General features: G+C 42.4%; 1 protein-coding gene and 1 long non-coding RNA gene across 2 annotated transcripts; one reads left to right on the forward strand and one right to left on the reverse strand.

Annotated features, from left to right (window-relative positions):
- Positions 1-6,262: 6,262 nt before the first annotated feature.
- Positions 6,263-10,092, forward strand: CALHM4 (calcium homeostasis modulator family member 4). Its single transcript, XM_036317462.1, has 2 exons — positions 6,263-6,838; positions 8,898-10,092. Exons 1-2 carry the CDS (start codon positions 6,281-6,283, stop codon positions 9,279-9,281), a joined length of 942 nt encoding a protein of 313 aa, XP_036173355.1. The 5' UTR covers positions 6,263-6,280; the 3' UTR covers positions 9,282-10,092.
- On the reverse strand, positions 6,795-8,987 carry LOC118660259. The gene is made up of 3 exons (XR_004968850.1): positions 8,788-8,987; positions 7,023-7,210; positions 6,795-6,925 (listed from the first exon to the last, which is right to left on the reverse strand). It is a non-coding gene; the product is annotated as an uncharacterized LOC118660259 (long non-coding RNA).
- Positions 10,093-13,656: the final 3,564 nt, after the last annotated feature.

Below are 13,656 nucleotides of genomic sequence, written 5' to 3' on the forward strand. Positions count from 1 at the left end.
CTGTTGCTCGAAATGGCTGCTCTACACTTTAATAATGTATGATGATCCTGGCAGAGAAAGCAAGCCCTTAGCTTTCTTTCAATAGTCCCTGAGATGTTGGCGATTGAAAGCTCTTTATTTACGCACAAGTATAGTTAAAGTTAAAACACGAATCCCTCTCATCTTGGCAACTGCAGGGTGTGGAGGATCAAAACGTTTCCAGAAATAAAAGCATACAACTCAATTTAAGAAAGTAGTCTCTTACTTCATACAGCTTGAGTCAATTAGCCCTATGTGTTCTGGAAAATTCTTGCTATAAAGTGACAGACTACTGACGACTTTGAAGACAAGCATGGCATAGTTGAAAGAGCCTCGGAAGGTTTGGGAGGCTCAGGCTAAGCTGCAGTTCTACCATTTATTAGCTCTTTGACTTGGGCAAGACATTTTATTGCTTTCCGGCTCAGTTTCCACATCTGCGAATGGCAGTAATAATGCCCACCTCACAGAATAATTGTGAGTATCAAAGAGATAATGTACACTATAAAGCACATTACAATGCACTTTATAAGCAATAATTACTAAAGATTATTCTTGAAGTTGAATATCTTGAATGGGATTCTACAATATTTAAGGTATTTCCATTAATGCCTTTGTTCTATGACCCCATTCTCAGGAAAATCAGTTTTGCTGGGTCGTAGGGTGTGGGGGGCTTTTCAGGAGCAGTTCAATAGCATCTTTATTTATGTAAACTTTACAGTTTACAACATGGTTTTAATTTTCTTTATCTCATTTTCATTCAACTACAGTCTGAGAAGTAGTCAGCATGGTAATTAATACCATGTTATAGGATAGGCATCTAAGTCAGAGAGGTTAGGAATTTTTTTCAATGTTAGCTCAGTAGTAGGCAACAAAGAGTGATTTAGGCTAAATTTGCTGATTCCAAATATAAAACCCTTTTTTTCCCCTGAACACACTGTAACTACATTACAAAAATATTTTAGGGGTAGATTCACAAAAGCTACTAAGATAGGGTGACAGCATGTTGATGGGCCCAGTATGGGGCAATTCTGGCTTCTGCATGAGAGATCCCTGAAAAAAGCATAGGAAAGTTTTGTGCACTTGGTGAGAGTGGAGAGATCATAGACGGGAATCGACTTCACAAAACTCTAAAGGTGTGGTCTGGTGACATCAGGGCCACCATGAGAATGGACATCGTGATGACGCACTGCTCTTCCTGCAGCAGGACCGCAGGGTTTCAGGCAGGTCCCTGCCAGACTATTGTACAAAAGCACAGCCTGCACAAGCTCAGCGGCAGGCGTGGCCTCCAGGACAGTGGTTTGCTGGTTTTCAGGCTGTGCAATGCAGTTGCTGTAATAAGTGCAAATGGCACCAGGTGTCGGACCAGTGGGGGTGGAGTCAGACCAAACCTGGGTTCAGCAACTTTGGTACTTGGGTTTCATATAAAAAGAAGTAGCCTGGGGCACACAAGGCTCACTTGGATCTTCATTGAAATAGAAGAACGCAGGGAGGTTGTTTCAAACATGTACATGATCTATACAGACTGTCCTGGCAGCAAACTAGAAACAAGTCATTTCAAAATAATGCATACGTTTTTCCTCTTTTATTCAGAGTTCTTTCAGTGTCCTAGGCCTGAATTTGGACTGAGGTTGAAAATAAGATGCATTATTCAGGCTCATAGCTGCACTGCAGTGTCAATCAACCCAAGTAAATGGTGAGCTGGGCCATTCCCCTATACTGGTCATTTGGGGAGGTACCTGGGCATCTACTAACCTGTCAGCCATATAATCACCATCTGAGATCATCCCCAACTCTCAGACAAGGCGAAGCTGTTGTAGGCGGCGGGAATGGCACCAGGTATTAGACCGGTGAAGTTAGACCAAACCTGGGTTCAGCAACCTCCGTACTTGGGTTCTGGCTAGGAAAGAATTCAGAGTCCAGACCCAAATTGCAAGAGAGCATTTACTATGTAAATGACAGAGGTAGAAGTAATTCCAGGAAGAAATGGGCTTAAGAAACAAGTTCTAGACTGTAAAGGAAGGGCTCTCGGAGCTTGAGAGTGAGGAGGCTAAGGGGCCTCCAGGGAGGGGGAAAGGGAAGGAAAGGCATGGGTGAGCTCCCGGGAGGGAGAGCACACTGATGCTCTGTCCTTAGGGCTTTAAGGATGGAGATTTTAGGGGAGCTCCCAGGGGGAGAGCTCAATAGAATATTCAGCAGTTTTCCAGGTGTGTCCTTTCTGGGTTGTATTCTCCACTGATTGATTGGCTGGCCACAGGACAGGGGGACCTTATTCAATGCAGCTGGTCCTGACATCAGCCTTGGCTGGTTTTATTGCTTATCTGGGCCTGGAGCTGAAGTACAACTAGGATCTAGAGCAGTGGTTCTCAACCTTCCTAATGCCGAGACCCTTTAATACAGTTCCTCATGTTGTGGTGACCCCCAACCATAAAATTATTTTCATTGCTACTTCATAACTATAATTTTGCTACTGTTATGAATCGTAATGTAAATATCTGATATGCAGGATGTATTTTCATTGTTACAAATTGAACATGATTAAAGCATAGTGATTAATCACAAAGACCATATGTAATTATATATGCTTTCCGATGGTCTTAGGTGACCCCTGTGAAAGGGTCGTTCGACTCCCAAAGGGTTCTCAACCCACAGGTTGAGAACCGCTGATCTAGATGTTATCTCTAGGGAGGAAAGGTCAGGAGGTCCAATCACCCTGGAGTTAGGTCCTACAATTGTCCTGTGCAGCTGGGGCTTTTCCACCCTGACGACCCTCTGTACCTGGCCCATGGTCCTTGCTCTGCTCATGTCTGTCTAACTGCCTACAACACAGCTACCATACATCTTTCCAGGAGCTATGGTTTTTTTAGGCTTTATGTGTGGCCTAGTTTTAGATATATTGCTGGTAAGTAGCATGCATATTTTTAAATCACTCTACAGGTAAGTTTATTCCAGCTCTGGTGTGGTGGTTAACAGCATTATCCAGACCACCTGGGTCCTATCCTGTTTCTTCTGTTCATCTCTGTGTGACCCTGTACAATTTCCTTCATCTCTCTATACCTCAGTTTTCTCATAGGTAAGAAAGCTGAGGATAATACTAGAACTTCATCATAGGGTGATTGTGGAGGGTAACTAAGATAAAGTTCTTAGAATAGTGCCTGCCATAGAGTGAGCATCAGTAATTAATTGTTAGCTACTTAATTTTCTCGTGTGAACATTGGTGTGTTTGGTCTCATTTCTACCATTATTTTGTTTTCTTTTTACCATCCTTTTCCCTTTATTATCTCTTTTCCTAACAATATTCTCTTTTTATTTTCTCTGTCTTTTTTTAATGCCCTCTACACTGTATTTCTATTATTTAATAATTCTACTTAAAATTTTACTGCTGTATTGACATATAATTGATATGCAATTTGATGAGTTTTGACCTATGTATACAACCGTGAAGCCATCAGATGAATCAATAGGATTGACATTTCCATCACTCTGTTTTAACTGTGTTATCTTAGATTCTTTGACTATTTAGCATCCATTAATTACACGGCCACACTAATAGGCTAAGTAATTTACATCTCCTGTGCGATCCAGAGCCCATACTCTGAAGCACCTTCTTATCTGTCATACAACAAACCAATGTTTCCCCTACTCTGAATCAACCCAGGTCCTGGCACCAGACAAGGGTGACAGCCCTTATGCCCCAAAGCCCGCCAGAACTCTTTAAACTAGCCAGCCCCGGGCTGGCTTCTCTGCCCTAGCTTACCTTTTCCATGGAAACATCAGGAGAAGCTCTGGCCTAGCTTTCCGCTCCGCCTTTCTGCCTCCTGACCAAACTTGGTGTTCCCCATGTGGCTGTGGGTGGCTGGCATGCCCCTTTCTCTTGGCAAATGTAAATAATAAATTCTTTTTTCAGTGGTATTGGCCTCTCTGCGTCATTACGCAACCATCTCCATAAATTAAAATCCTGCTGGCACAAACTGATACAATGCCCCCAAACGTGCTCATGCCTCTCGGTAGTCTCTCTTCTCATTTCTCCTCCCCCATAACCAGGCAAGCGCTGGTCTACTTTCTGTTGGCATAGATTACCTGGTAAGTCACACTTTTTAGAATTTTATATAATCACACATTATGTATTCCTCCCCTTGAATTTTTTATTTAGGAAATGATTTTGAATTCATTCTTGTTATTGTGTTGTTTCCAGTTTGCAGCTATTATAAGGAAAACTGCTATGGAAGTTCTTGTACAAGTTTTCTTGTGAACATATGCTTTCATTCTCTTGAGCAAATACCTAGGAGATAAATGAATCTGTTATACCAGACCCCTTTGGGGGTCGAACGACCCTTTCACAGGGGTTGCCTAAGACCATTGGAAAACACATATATAATTACATATTGTTTTTGTGATTAATCACTATGCTTTAATTATGTTCAATTTGTAACAATGAAAATACATCCTGCATATCAGATATTTACATTACGATTCACAACAGTAGCAAAATTACAGTTATTAAGTAGCAATGAAAATAATTTTATGGTTGGGGGTCACCACAACATGAGGAACTGTATTAAAGGGTCTCGGCATTAGGAAGGTTGAGAACCACTGTGTTATACAGTGGATATATAGTTAACTTTTAAAGAAACTGCAATTTTCCAATTTTACATTCCTGCCATCAGTGTATGAGGGTTGCAGTTACTCTGCAATCCTCACCAACATTTGGTATGGTCAGTATTTTTTATTTTAGCCATTTTAGTAGTCATATATTATTATAACCATGTATTGCCTTAGTTGTATCTTTTAAAGAGTAGTTATTCCTACATCTTATAATTAAAGGAACATCTTAAGATATCATATTTGTACTCATCATTTTTTACTCCAGGTCTTTCCTCAGAGTTCATTTTCTCCTTGCTGAAAATGTATGTTAACAATCCTCTTACTGAGGTTCTGTGGGCAGCAAATCCTCTTAGTTTCATGTATTTTTATTTCGTTCTATCTTGAATGACTGTTTACCTGGTATTAAGTTACTCTGTGTTGTGTTCTGGTCTCTGTTGTTGTTGATTAGCGTCTCCAGCTAGTCTATTGTCAGTCTTTCATAGGTTATGTATCTCCTCTTTCTGCTAGCTTTTAAGGATATCTCTTTTTTTTTTACATTCTGCAGTTTTACTATGGCATGTCTATATGTGGATTTATCTTTACACTATTTATAACATCTAACACCATTCTGATGTGAGAACTTCCTTTGATTCTGCAAAATTCTCATTTATTTCTCTTCAAATAAACAGATCATGGAGTTGCTTAATTTGTCTTCTATTTTCTTTCATTGGTTTTAAAAAAATATGTTATTTCTTTGTCTTTTTGTATTGCACTTTGGATGAATTCCTCAGCATTATGTTTCAATTCACACATTATGTATTTAATCATGTCCAATTGAGAGTTTCTTTGAAAACAGAAACTTATATCTTACTCACTTTTTATAAGCCCAACCAAGCCTAGTTAGGTGCCTTTTATATAGAAGTTATAAAATAAATTTGATCATTTTATTTCTTTATAGATATGTAACTTTATTAATACCCAAATATTACATTTCCATAGAACAAAATATATTTTATAAACAAATTTACAACTTAATTTATAAAGCAACACATTATTATATTAGATTCTGTCAATCCAAATAGATTTTTATGCAAAGTTAGAATGCTTTTATTGTGATTCGGCTTTAGGGGTACCCAAACCTTGTTCTGCTCTTTTTGGGAAAGTTTTCAGAATTTTCTGGCAGAACTCTTGGGCTATGGACACACCAGAGCTGTGAATTTTTGGGTCACTTTAGTTTTTTATAATTTCCATCAATTTTCATGCCATATCCTGGACTAGTAGAAAGGTAAGAACGTTTGCTGTTTTGCTTCCAATGCTCTATTTGCTGGTGCTGAGCATTTTGGGTCACACAGAGCAGCCCATGGGATGATGGCAGCTGTTTGCTTTGCAAGCAAGCCATCCTCTCTTTAGTGAGAAGATACACTAAAGAAGTTACTCCTGTCTCTCATACCAGATGAACCCTCTTTCAATTTCTCCCAGCTGTAATCTGAAGGAAGTGCATTTATTAGGTTAGGACTCCCAAGGGGCACAAGGGAAGATGCTAGGGTCCTTTCAACATATAAGGATGTTGGTTGACTGACACAACCAGTTAAACTAGTAAGATCCCATAAAATGGTTACAGCTCGAGAAGTCTAATGATCAGAAAGGGCTCCGCGCTGCTTGGTGGAAGAGCTTCCCAACGATGGGCTCAACTCTCAACAATATCGCGTGTTCTCTGCAGAGAAGTGGAACATGGATCAATTCTTTAATTGCTGCTTTGACTCTTGGCGGGCAGCAACTGTTCACCTCTTCCACATTCAGATGTCCGTGCCAGGTTGGGAAAAATTTCTACTATGGTTCTGCTTTCCTAGTCATTCCTGCCTTGATCCTTCTGGTTGCTGGCTATGCTCTGAGAAACCAGATGTGGACAATTTCGAGTGACTACTGCTGCCGCTGTGCCCCTCCACACCGGAGAATCGGCCTCCTGGAGCGCAAGCTGGCTTGCCTCAGGTTCTTCAGCATCACCGGCAGGGCACTCATCGCTCCATTGACGTGGCTGGTGGCCACCCTGATGACAGGCACCTACTACGAATGTGCAGCAAGTGAATTTGTAACTGTGGACCATTACCCAGCGTTTGACAACATCAGTGCCGACGAACGGGAGGAGATTTTAGCTGGGTTTCCATGCAGCACATCAGCTCCTCCTGACATGATCCTGGTAAGAGATGAAGTAGCTCTTCTGCACAGATTCCAGTCACAAGTAAGTTCTTGATTTTTTTTCCCTGTTATCCTCTCCCATAGTAACTATCATGGGAAATGTTTCACATCCGGCTGCTGCTCATATTGTCTGTTCATAGAACACAAACTAGGTGTCAATCATCAAAGTGATTTCTATGAGCAGCTATATAAATACAGTTAGGATGTTTACAGTCTGCATCACATACCTGGGTTTAAGTCTTGCTTTGCTGTTTAGTAACCTGCAAAACCTTCAGCAAGTTAGGTAGCTTCTCCATGCTTCACTTTTCTCAGATGTAAAATGGGGATATTAATGGGATCAACTGCATAGAATCGGTGTGAGGAATAAATCAGCTAATATATCTAAAGTGCTCAGTACTACGTCCAGAAACTATATCTGTAAAAACAATGAATTTTAGATATTGTTATTAAAATTATTATCACCATATGAGCAATTTTTATCTTGCTACATATATATTCTTAAATACGAATTCTTATAAATTAGAATATCTAAAATTATAGGAAGCTTAAATATAATTAAAATTAAACAACAATGATGGTCTTAAATGAAGTGGCCTTGGCCAGGTTTGTGTGAGGAGTGGGAGGAGGGAGTGGGAGGAAGGCCTGGACCAGTTTCCCACACGTCTCCTAGGATCCTGCGAATCCAAACTTGTGCAGCTTCCCCAACTCTTTCTGCTCTTCTTTTTCTGTCTTCTCCCCCTAGTGGAACTCTCCTCAACTTCTTGCCTCTGTTGAACTCCTCTTTAATGATTTAAGTGTGAGCATCACCTCCTCTGAGAGGTATTCCCTGATACTCTTCTCCTTGAAACAAGTTCACTTCTCTTCCATTGTGCTCCCCCCGAAACCCTGTGTTTACACATATCAAAAAATTGACATATTTTACCATATTTCTTGGATTGTTCTTTTCTCTCTCTCTTTAGGCTTAAAGACTGCGGCTTTGGCAGTCTTTAAGACCGAATGTGTCTTAAATTATTCACAACCAAGCACCATGCACAGCACATGGTGGAGGTCAACCTGGGGCTCAGGCAATGATAGCTGATGAATTAATGGGCATCTGAGATGGCCTTTCCTCCACCACGCAGGCCTCTATTAAGTTTAATTGTGATGAGCACGTTGTGGGCTTTAGCCTCCACAGAGTGCAGCTGTCTTAGCGTACACACACTGTAATCCCAGGCCTGTTGGTGAATAACAAACTGTGGAAGAGACCTTCACCTTCCAGACTATAGCTGCCTACTGCTAGCTTCCCCAAATGTATGAAACTTGTGTCTCTCACTTTATGTAACAACTGCTGAATATTAAAAAGAAGAAGAATTAAAAGTGGGGGGGAGGGAAGGATTGTAAGAGTAGAAAACAGCCATGAACATCAATCTTTAATGGTGGAAACTAAATAGTTACAAATAAAATCTAGTTCATTTTCCTTTCAAAGTATATTTCAAAAACAAGTCATAAAACTAGCCAGCAAATGACTATCTGAAGGGAGAGGAAAATGGTAAGTTGTTATACATTTAGGGACATAAGAGTCTGCTCACTGGCTTTCTTCTTTGGTCATAAAAAAATAAAAGGAAAGAGCAACTCAGGAAGAAATATTAATGAATACTTGTTGGCACATCATTGAAGACGCCTTAGGAGGCTACCATTATTATCTATGATATCATTTTCATCACCATCATTATCAAATATTTATTAAGCCCCCAGAGACTGCATGGGCCTGTACCTGATGGTTGAAAAGTAAGGTTGCGCTAAAAGCAAAGAACATACTGTATGTACCTTTATGCAAGGTAGTTGGTGGGTTATAGCATCTGCTACTTCAAGGACAACACTTAGAATTCATTCAAAACCCTTTGTAATCCAAAAACCAAGTTGAACTGGTTGGGCCTGAAACCCCATCATACCCATGTCCATATCAAATGATCATCACCTTGTTAGTACGTGAAAAACTAGAAAAACAAATACCTTGTCCACAGTTTGGTCCTGTTTTGTGGGGAATCCCTCTTACTATGGCTATTTCTTGAATATTCGAAGCATTGATGCTTTCTGTTTTCCTTTTAAATAATTACATGAAGATGCTGGGCTGGATTTTGATCACCTTGGCAACCATCATTACCCTCGTTTCCTGCTGTTTGATGAGGTGCTGCTCTCCCCTCACCTCCCTGCAGCACTGCTACTGGACCAACCACCTCCGCAATGAGAAGGAGCTCTTTGAGCAAGCTGCAGAGCAGCACTCACGCCTCCTCATCACGCAGCGCCTAAGGAAACTATTTGGCTTCGTTCCTGGAAATGAAGATGTCAAACACATCCGCATTCCTTCGTGTCAGGACTGGAAAGACATTTCAGTACCCAGTCTTCTCTGTATGGGTGATGACTTGCAAGGTCACTATAGCTTCCTTGGAGGCCAGGTGGATGAGGCTGAGGAAAGCACACCAGGAGGCATTGAATTAAAACCTTGATTATAGCACCTCTCCCAATTCAGGTTGCTTAGCACAAACTTTATTCTTAAGATGATGGAGTTTCAATGATGGTCTTATGCGTTCAACCGGAGGGCGAACGACATTAACACTTTATTTTTTACTCTTTCTTCTATGATGTGTTTACATAAGTCCATGCAAAACGCCATTTCCAAAATCAATTTGATAATTGTGCCAATGTCTCTTTTTGCCTATATCTGTCTTATTAAAACAAAATGGAATTTGGAGTTATATCACCATTTGAATCTTGGTTCTGTTATTTAATAGCTGTGCAAAAATTGCTATTTTTAGTGCTATTTCATTGTACAGAGTAGCTACCTCACAGAGCTGGGGTAAGGATTAAATATGGTAACATAAGCAAAAGGCATAGCACAGTGGCTTTCCTAAAATAAGTGCTAACAAATGTTACCTTCTCCCTCCTCTTTGCATTTCATGTCTTGTATCACTATTTTCCCTGTCTCTATTTTCTGATTTTCTTTCTTTCTTTTTTTCTTTCTATCTCTACATGCAGAAACATTTCACTACTTCTGCCTCGCCGCTTACATATCTGACCTCTTGGAAACCAGGATTAAAAGTCCGTTCGTGGTGACATGTAAGGGAGAAGCCCATTGAAGGAAGTCTTGAGTCATCCTGCCATAACCAGGGAAAGATGATGCATTATTGTATCATCATTAGTATCATAAGTACTATTTGTAGCACCTCTGTACTGGGAGCATTTTTACAGCTACGACATATAAGCTGTGCTTTTTCATTAATTGTAACTTTGCATTCAAAATCCATTTGAGGAAGCAAGACTGTGACCTATATTTGCATATTCTTTATCTACAACTCCAAAAGGGAGACCTACCTGACTTTCCTCCGTGTGACTTTGCATTTCTAATATTTGACAGTTTTCTAATTTATCTTGATTATTTCTGATATATCCGGTGTCTTGTGCCTGATTTTTGCCACATTTACATGGGCAACTGGGTCATTGGCCATAAGAAGCAAAATGAGGGCTTTTATTTATTTATTTTTAAACCAAAACAATGACTGCTTACTGGGCAATGGACCAAATGCCAATAGTCAAGCTGACGTTCAAGATTCAGAGAAGTCAAGCAATTTGCTAAAGGTCACACACTTAGCAGTGATGAAACAGGAATCCAGTAGCCTGACGTCTGACCATGCACTCCACTGCAGTGCAGCAACAGAGGGCGGATTATCAAACTTCCAGGGCCTTGTGGGTGTAGGTTTTCAACGAATAACTAAAACATCCTGAGTTCCAACAAGATGCCCTATCACATCTGAGTCCCTCTTTTCCCACTGCCACTGTACCTGCATGCACAGGGGCTCACCTGCAACTTTTCCCTGCTCCATGAGGCATCCCTGGATCTGAGCCACTCAACACCAGTAGCACTGATTCTGTTAGTCACAGACTACTCGCTGGACCGGAAAGCTCGGGTATGGTCTTTCTCATGCAGGGAGTGGCAGAACACTGTAATCCTCCGTTTGTTTTCAATAGGCCATAGTTTGAAGAGTCAAAGTGAATGTCAGGAAATCATACTCTCTCATTCATATGGTCTTATACAAGTCAATCTTTCTGGGACTTAATTATCCCCGACAAGAGACAGGGGCGGGTGATTAAATTGTGGGAGTGGGTGATTAAACTATTTTGAGTCATGGACCCCTTTGAAGAGCCATTCTGGGAAAAGCTATTTTGAGGAAATATCCAGAAAAAACTGTGCGTGCGCGCACACACACACACACACACACAGGCTCATATACCTCAGAGTTTGAATACTGTGGTAGTCTGACTAATGGCTCCCCCAAAGGTGTGCATGTTCCAATCCCTGGAACTTGGGAATGTTACTTTATAATTTATATGGCAAAAGAGACAATGCAGAGGTGAAGTTAAGGATCTTGAGGTGGGGATATTATCCTGGTGGGACCGATATAATCACGAGTCCTGATAGGAGGGCCACAGGAGGACTCAGTGTCAGAGAAGGCGAAGCAGCAACAGAAGAGGAGTGTGGAGGACCGTGAGCGTGATGCCTGGGACATTACCCATTGCTGGCTGTGACGATGGAGGGGGTCATGAGCCAAATCAAGGAAACGGATTCTCCCCTGTACCCCCAAAGGAACACAGCCCTGTGACAGCTTGACTTTGGCTCACTGAGACTGGGTCTGACCTGTGTCAGAACAGGAAGAAATATCTACTGTTCTTACAGGACTCTGAGATAATAAATCTGCCTTGTGTTAAGCCACTACATTTGTGGTAATTTGTTAGCATGGCAATAGGAGATGAATACACATACCAACACATTTCAGGAGTTTATGGACACACAAGCCTGTCATGAATGACCCCCTGTGGATGAAGACCTCTTCAAGGTAATTTCTAGGATAAGGATTCTATGATTCTATATGCACTGATGCTCCGCCCTAGGCAAAACCATTGCTCCTGTAAATTAAATAAATATATCTATAATATTATAAAACACACTGCATTCTAATATTTTAAGTTGGTTTAAAGAGCAACCCAGGCATGTGCCCTTGACAGGAATCGAACCTGGGACCCTTCAGTCCAGCACTCTATGGACTGACCAAACCGGCTAAGGCTACTATAAAATATTTTATAATGTGGACACATTCCATTGGAAATGTGAGAAAACAAATGCCAAAAGGGGGGGGGGTAGTAATCTGGATCAGTGAGGTGCTTTGTTGTATATACACTTCATAAATCAAGAGTAATCGGCTTTTTGTTGATTTTCACTTCGAGATAATTCGAATTTGAGAAAGCTGCCTACAAAATAAGCATCTTTACCCCAGTAATAATTTAATAGATCCCATGAGATCTATATTTTGTTCCAAGTATTTCCTGGCAGACCTGGAACAGGAAAATTTTGTAGGCAATCAGGTAGTGCCTGCCGCCAGCCAGGGCGTTCTGCGTTCTGCCTCCTTCTCATCATTTTCTGGGACCCGCCCCCGTGCGCCAGTTTCTTCCTTGCCCAGTGCTCTCCGACCCCCTTCCCCGAGCTTGGCGAGGCCGGGGGATTCCGACCAGGGGTGCCGACACCGGCTACAGCACCAAACCCGCCGGGGTGGCGGCAGGTCCTGTGCTCGGGGCGCCGCAACGCTGCCACCCACCCGGGCTGCGCGCCTCGCCTCCGACCAGGCAGGCCTCTGGGGTGGCGCGTCTGCGTCTTCCAGGCTCACAGCAGCGCTTCACCTCGCTGTCCTCCGGTCCCGGACGGCCGGAGATGCCGTGCTCTCCCAGGTGGGTCAAGCGCAGTCACTGCACCAGGACGAGACGGCTCGTCTGGCTCCGCCCGCAGGCGCCGGCCCGCAACCGGAACGCGGTCTCACCGCCCCCACTCGCACAGCTCGGGTCTAAGTCACCGTCGTTGCCTTTTGCTTAGATTGTTACCATAGCCTCCTAACTGGTCCCCGTATATTTACACTTGGCAGCTAAAGTCAGATTGTCCCTCTTCCGGCGAAACCCTCCAATGACCCTACGTGACCTGTAATTCCGCCCCCCCGCCCCCCATCCCCACCCAGGTCCCTGTGCACCAGCCACACAGGCTTCCGAAATACCAAGTGGGCTCCCGGGTCAGGAGCTCTGCCTGCTCCCTCTGCCCAGCTCTTTAGCCGGCGACAAACCCTTCATTTGTCGGAACCGAGGTATCCAGGAGAGTAAGCTCCGTGCATGTGCAAAGTTACTCCGTGTATTGATTCTCATCATCTTCAGAAGAGATCCCGCTTCCCCGCCCCCCCAAGTTTAAAAGAATGCCCCCTCACCCTTAACACTTAAGTACCAAGGGGTACCTGAATGTCTGTGTCCATGCCTTCCTCCGCGACAAGGAAGCAATACTCCCTCACACAAGATCCATGCCTTCCCGTCCACGGGGCACGTTCATTTCAGGGTGAAAGCAGATTCGAGCGCCTCATCACTAGGGACCTTATTACAAACGGTTTCCCCACTACACCAGCGGAACCTGCTTTCACACAGAAAACAAAGCCAAGGAAACATCAAAGAGTGGGGAAAGTCTCCTAGTGTTGGAGTATTTTATTGTAATTCCCACTTTTTTTTTTTTTACTTAACCATGTTCCTTTATTATAAACATAGTTATTTAATATTCTTCTCAGAAAAGCAACATGCTTAGCCAGTTGCTTAGCTTTTGCCATTACGGTCCTTTGAAAACCTCCTTTGGAGCTGATGCGATGAACTGACAGGTGACATGTATACGTTTGAAGCATATTCCTCGGCTTTATGTTCTCATGTTGAAGGTTCTGCACAATTTTCAGAGTTCTGACACTTTCACGTGGCTTTTCAAAACTGCTCCTGAAACCGACACCCTCCTGATCAATTCACAGAAATCCG

The sequence above is a fragment of the Myotis myotis genome, unplaced genomic scaffold, assembly GCF_014108235.1.
Source record: "Myotis myotis isolate mMyoMyo1 unplaced genomic scaffold, mMyoMyo1.p scaffold_m19_p_7, whole genome shotgun sequence".
NCBI lineage: Eukaryota > Metazoa > Chordata > Mammalia > Chiroptera > Vespertilionidae > Myotis > Myotis myotis.

Excerpts from the sequence above, each read along its gene's own strand:
- CALHM4 (XM_036317462.1), top strand. The coding sequence starts at position 6,281 with ATGGGCTCAACTCTCAACAATATCGCGTGTTCTCTGCAGAGAAGTGGA. Across the intron at positions 6,839-8,897 it reads TGCACAGATTCCAGTCACAA|ATGCTGGGCTGGATTTTGAT; the intron begins GTAAGTTCTTGA and ends AATTACATGAAG.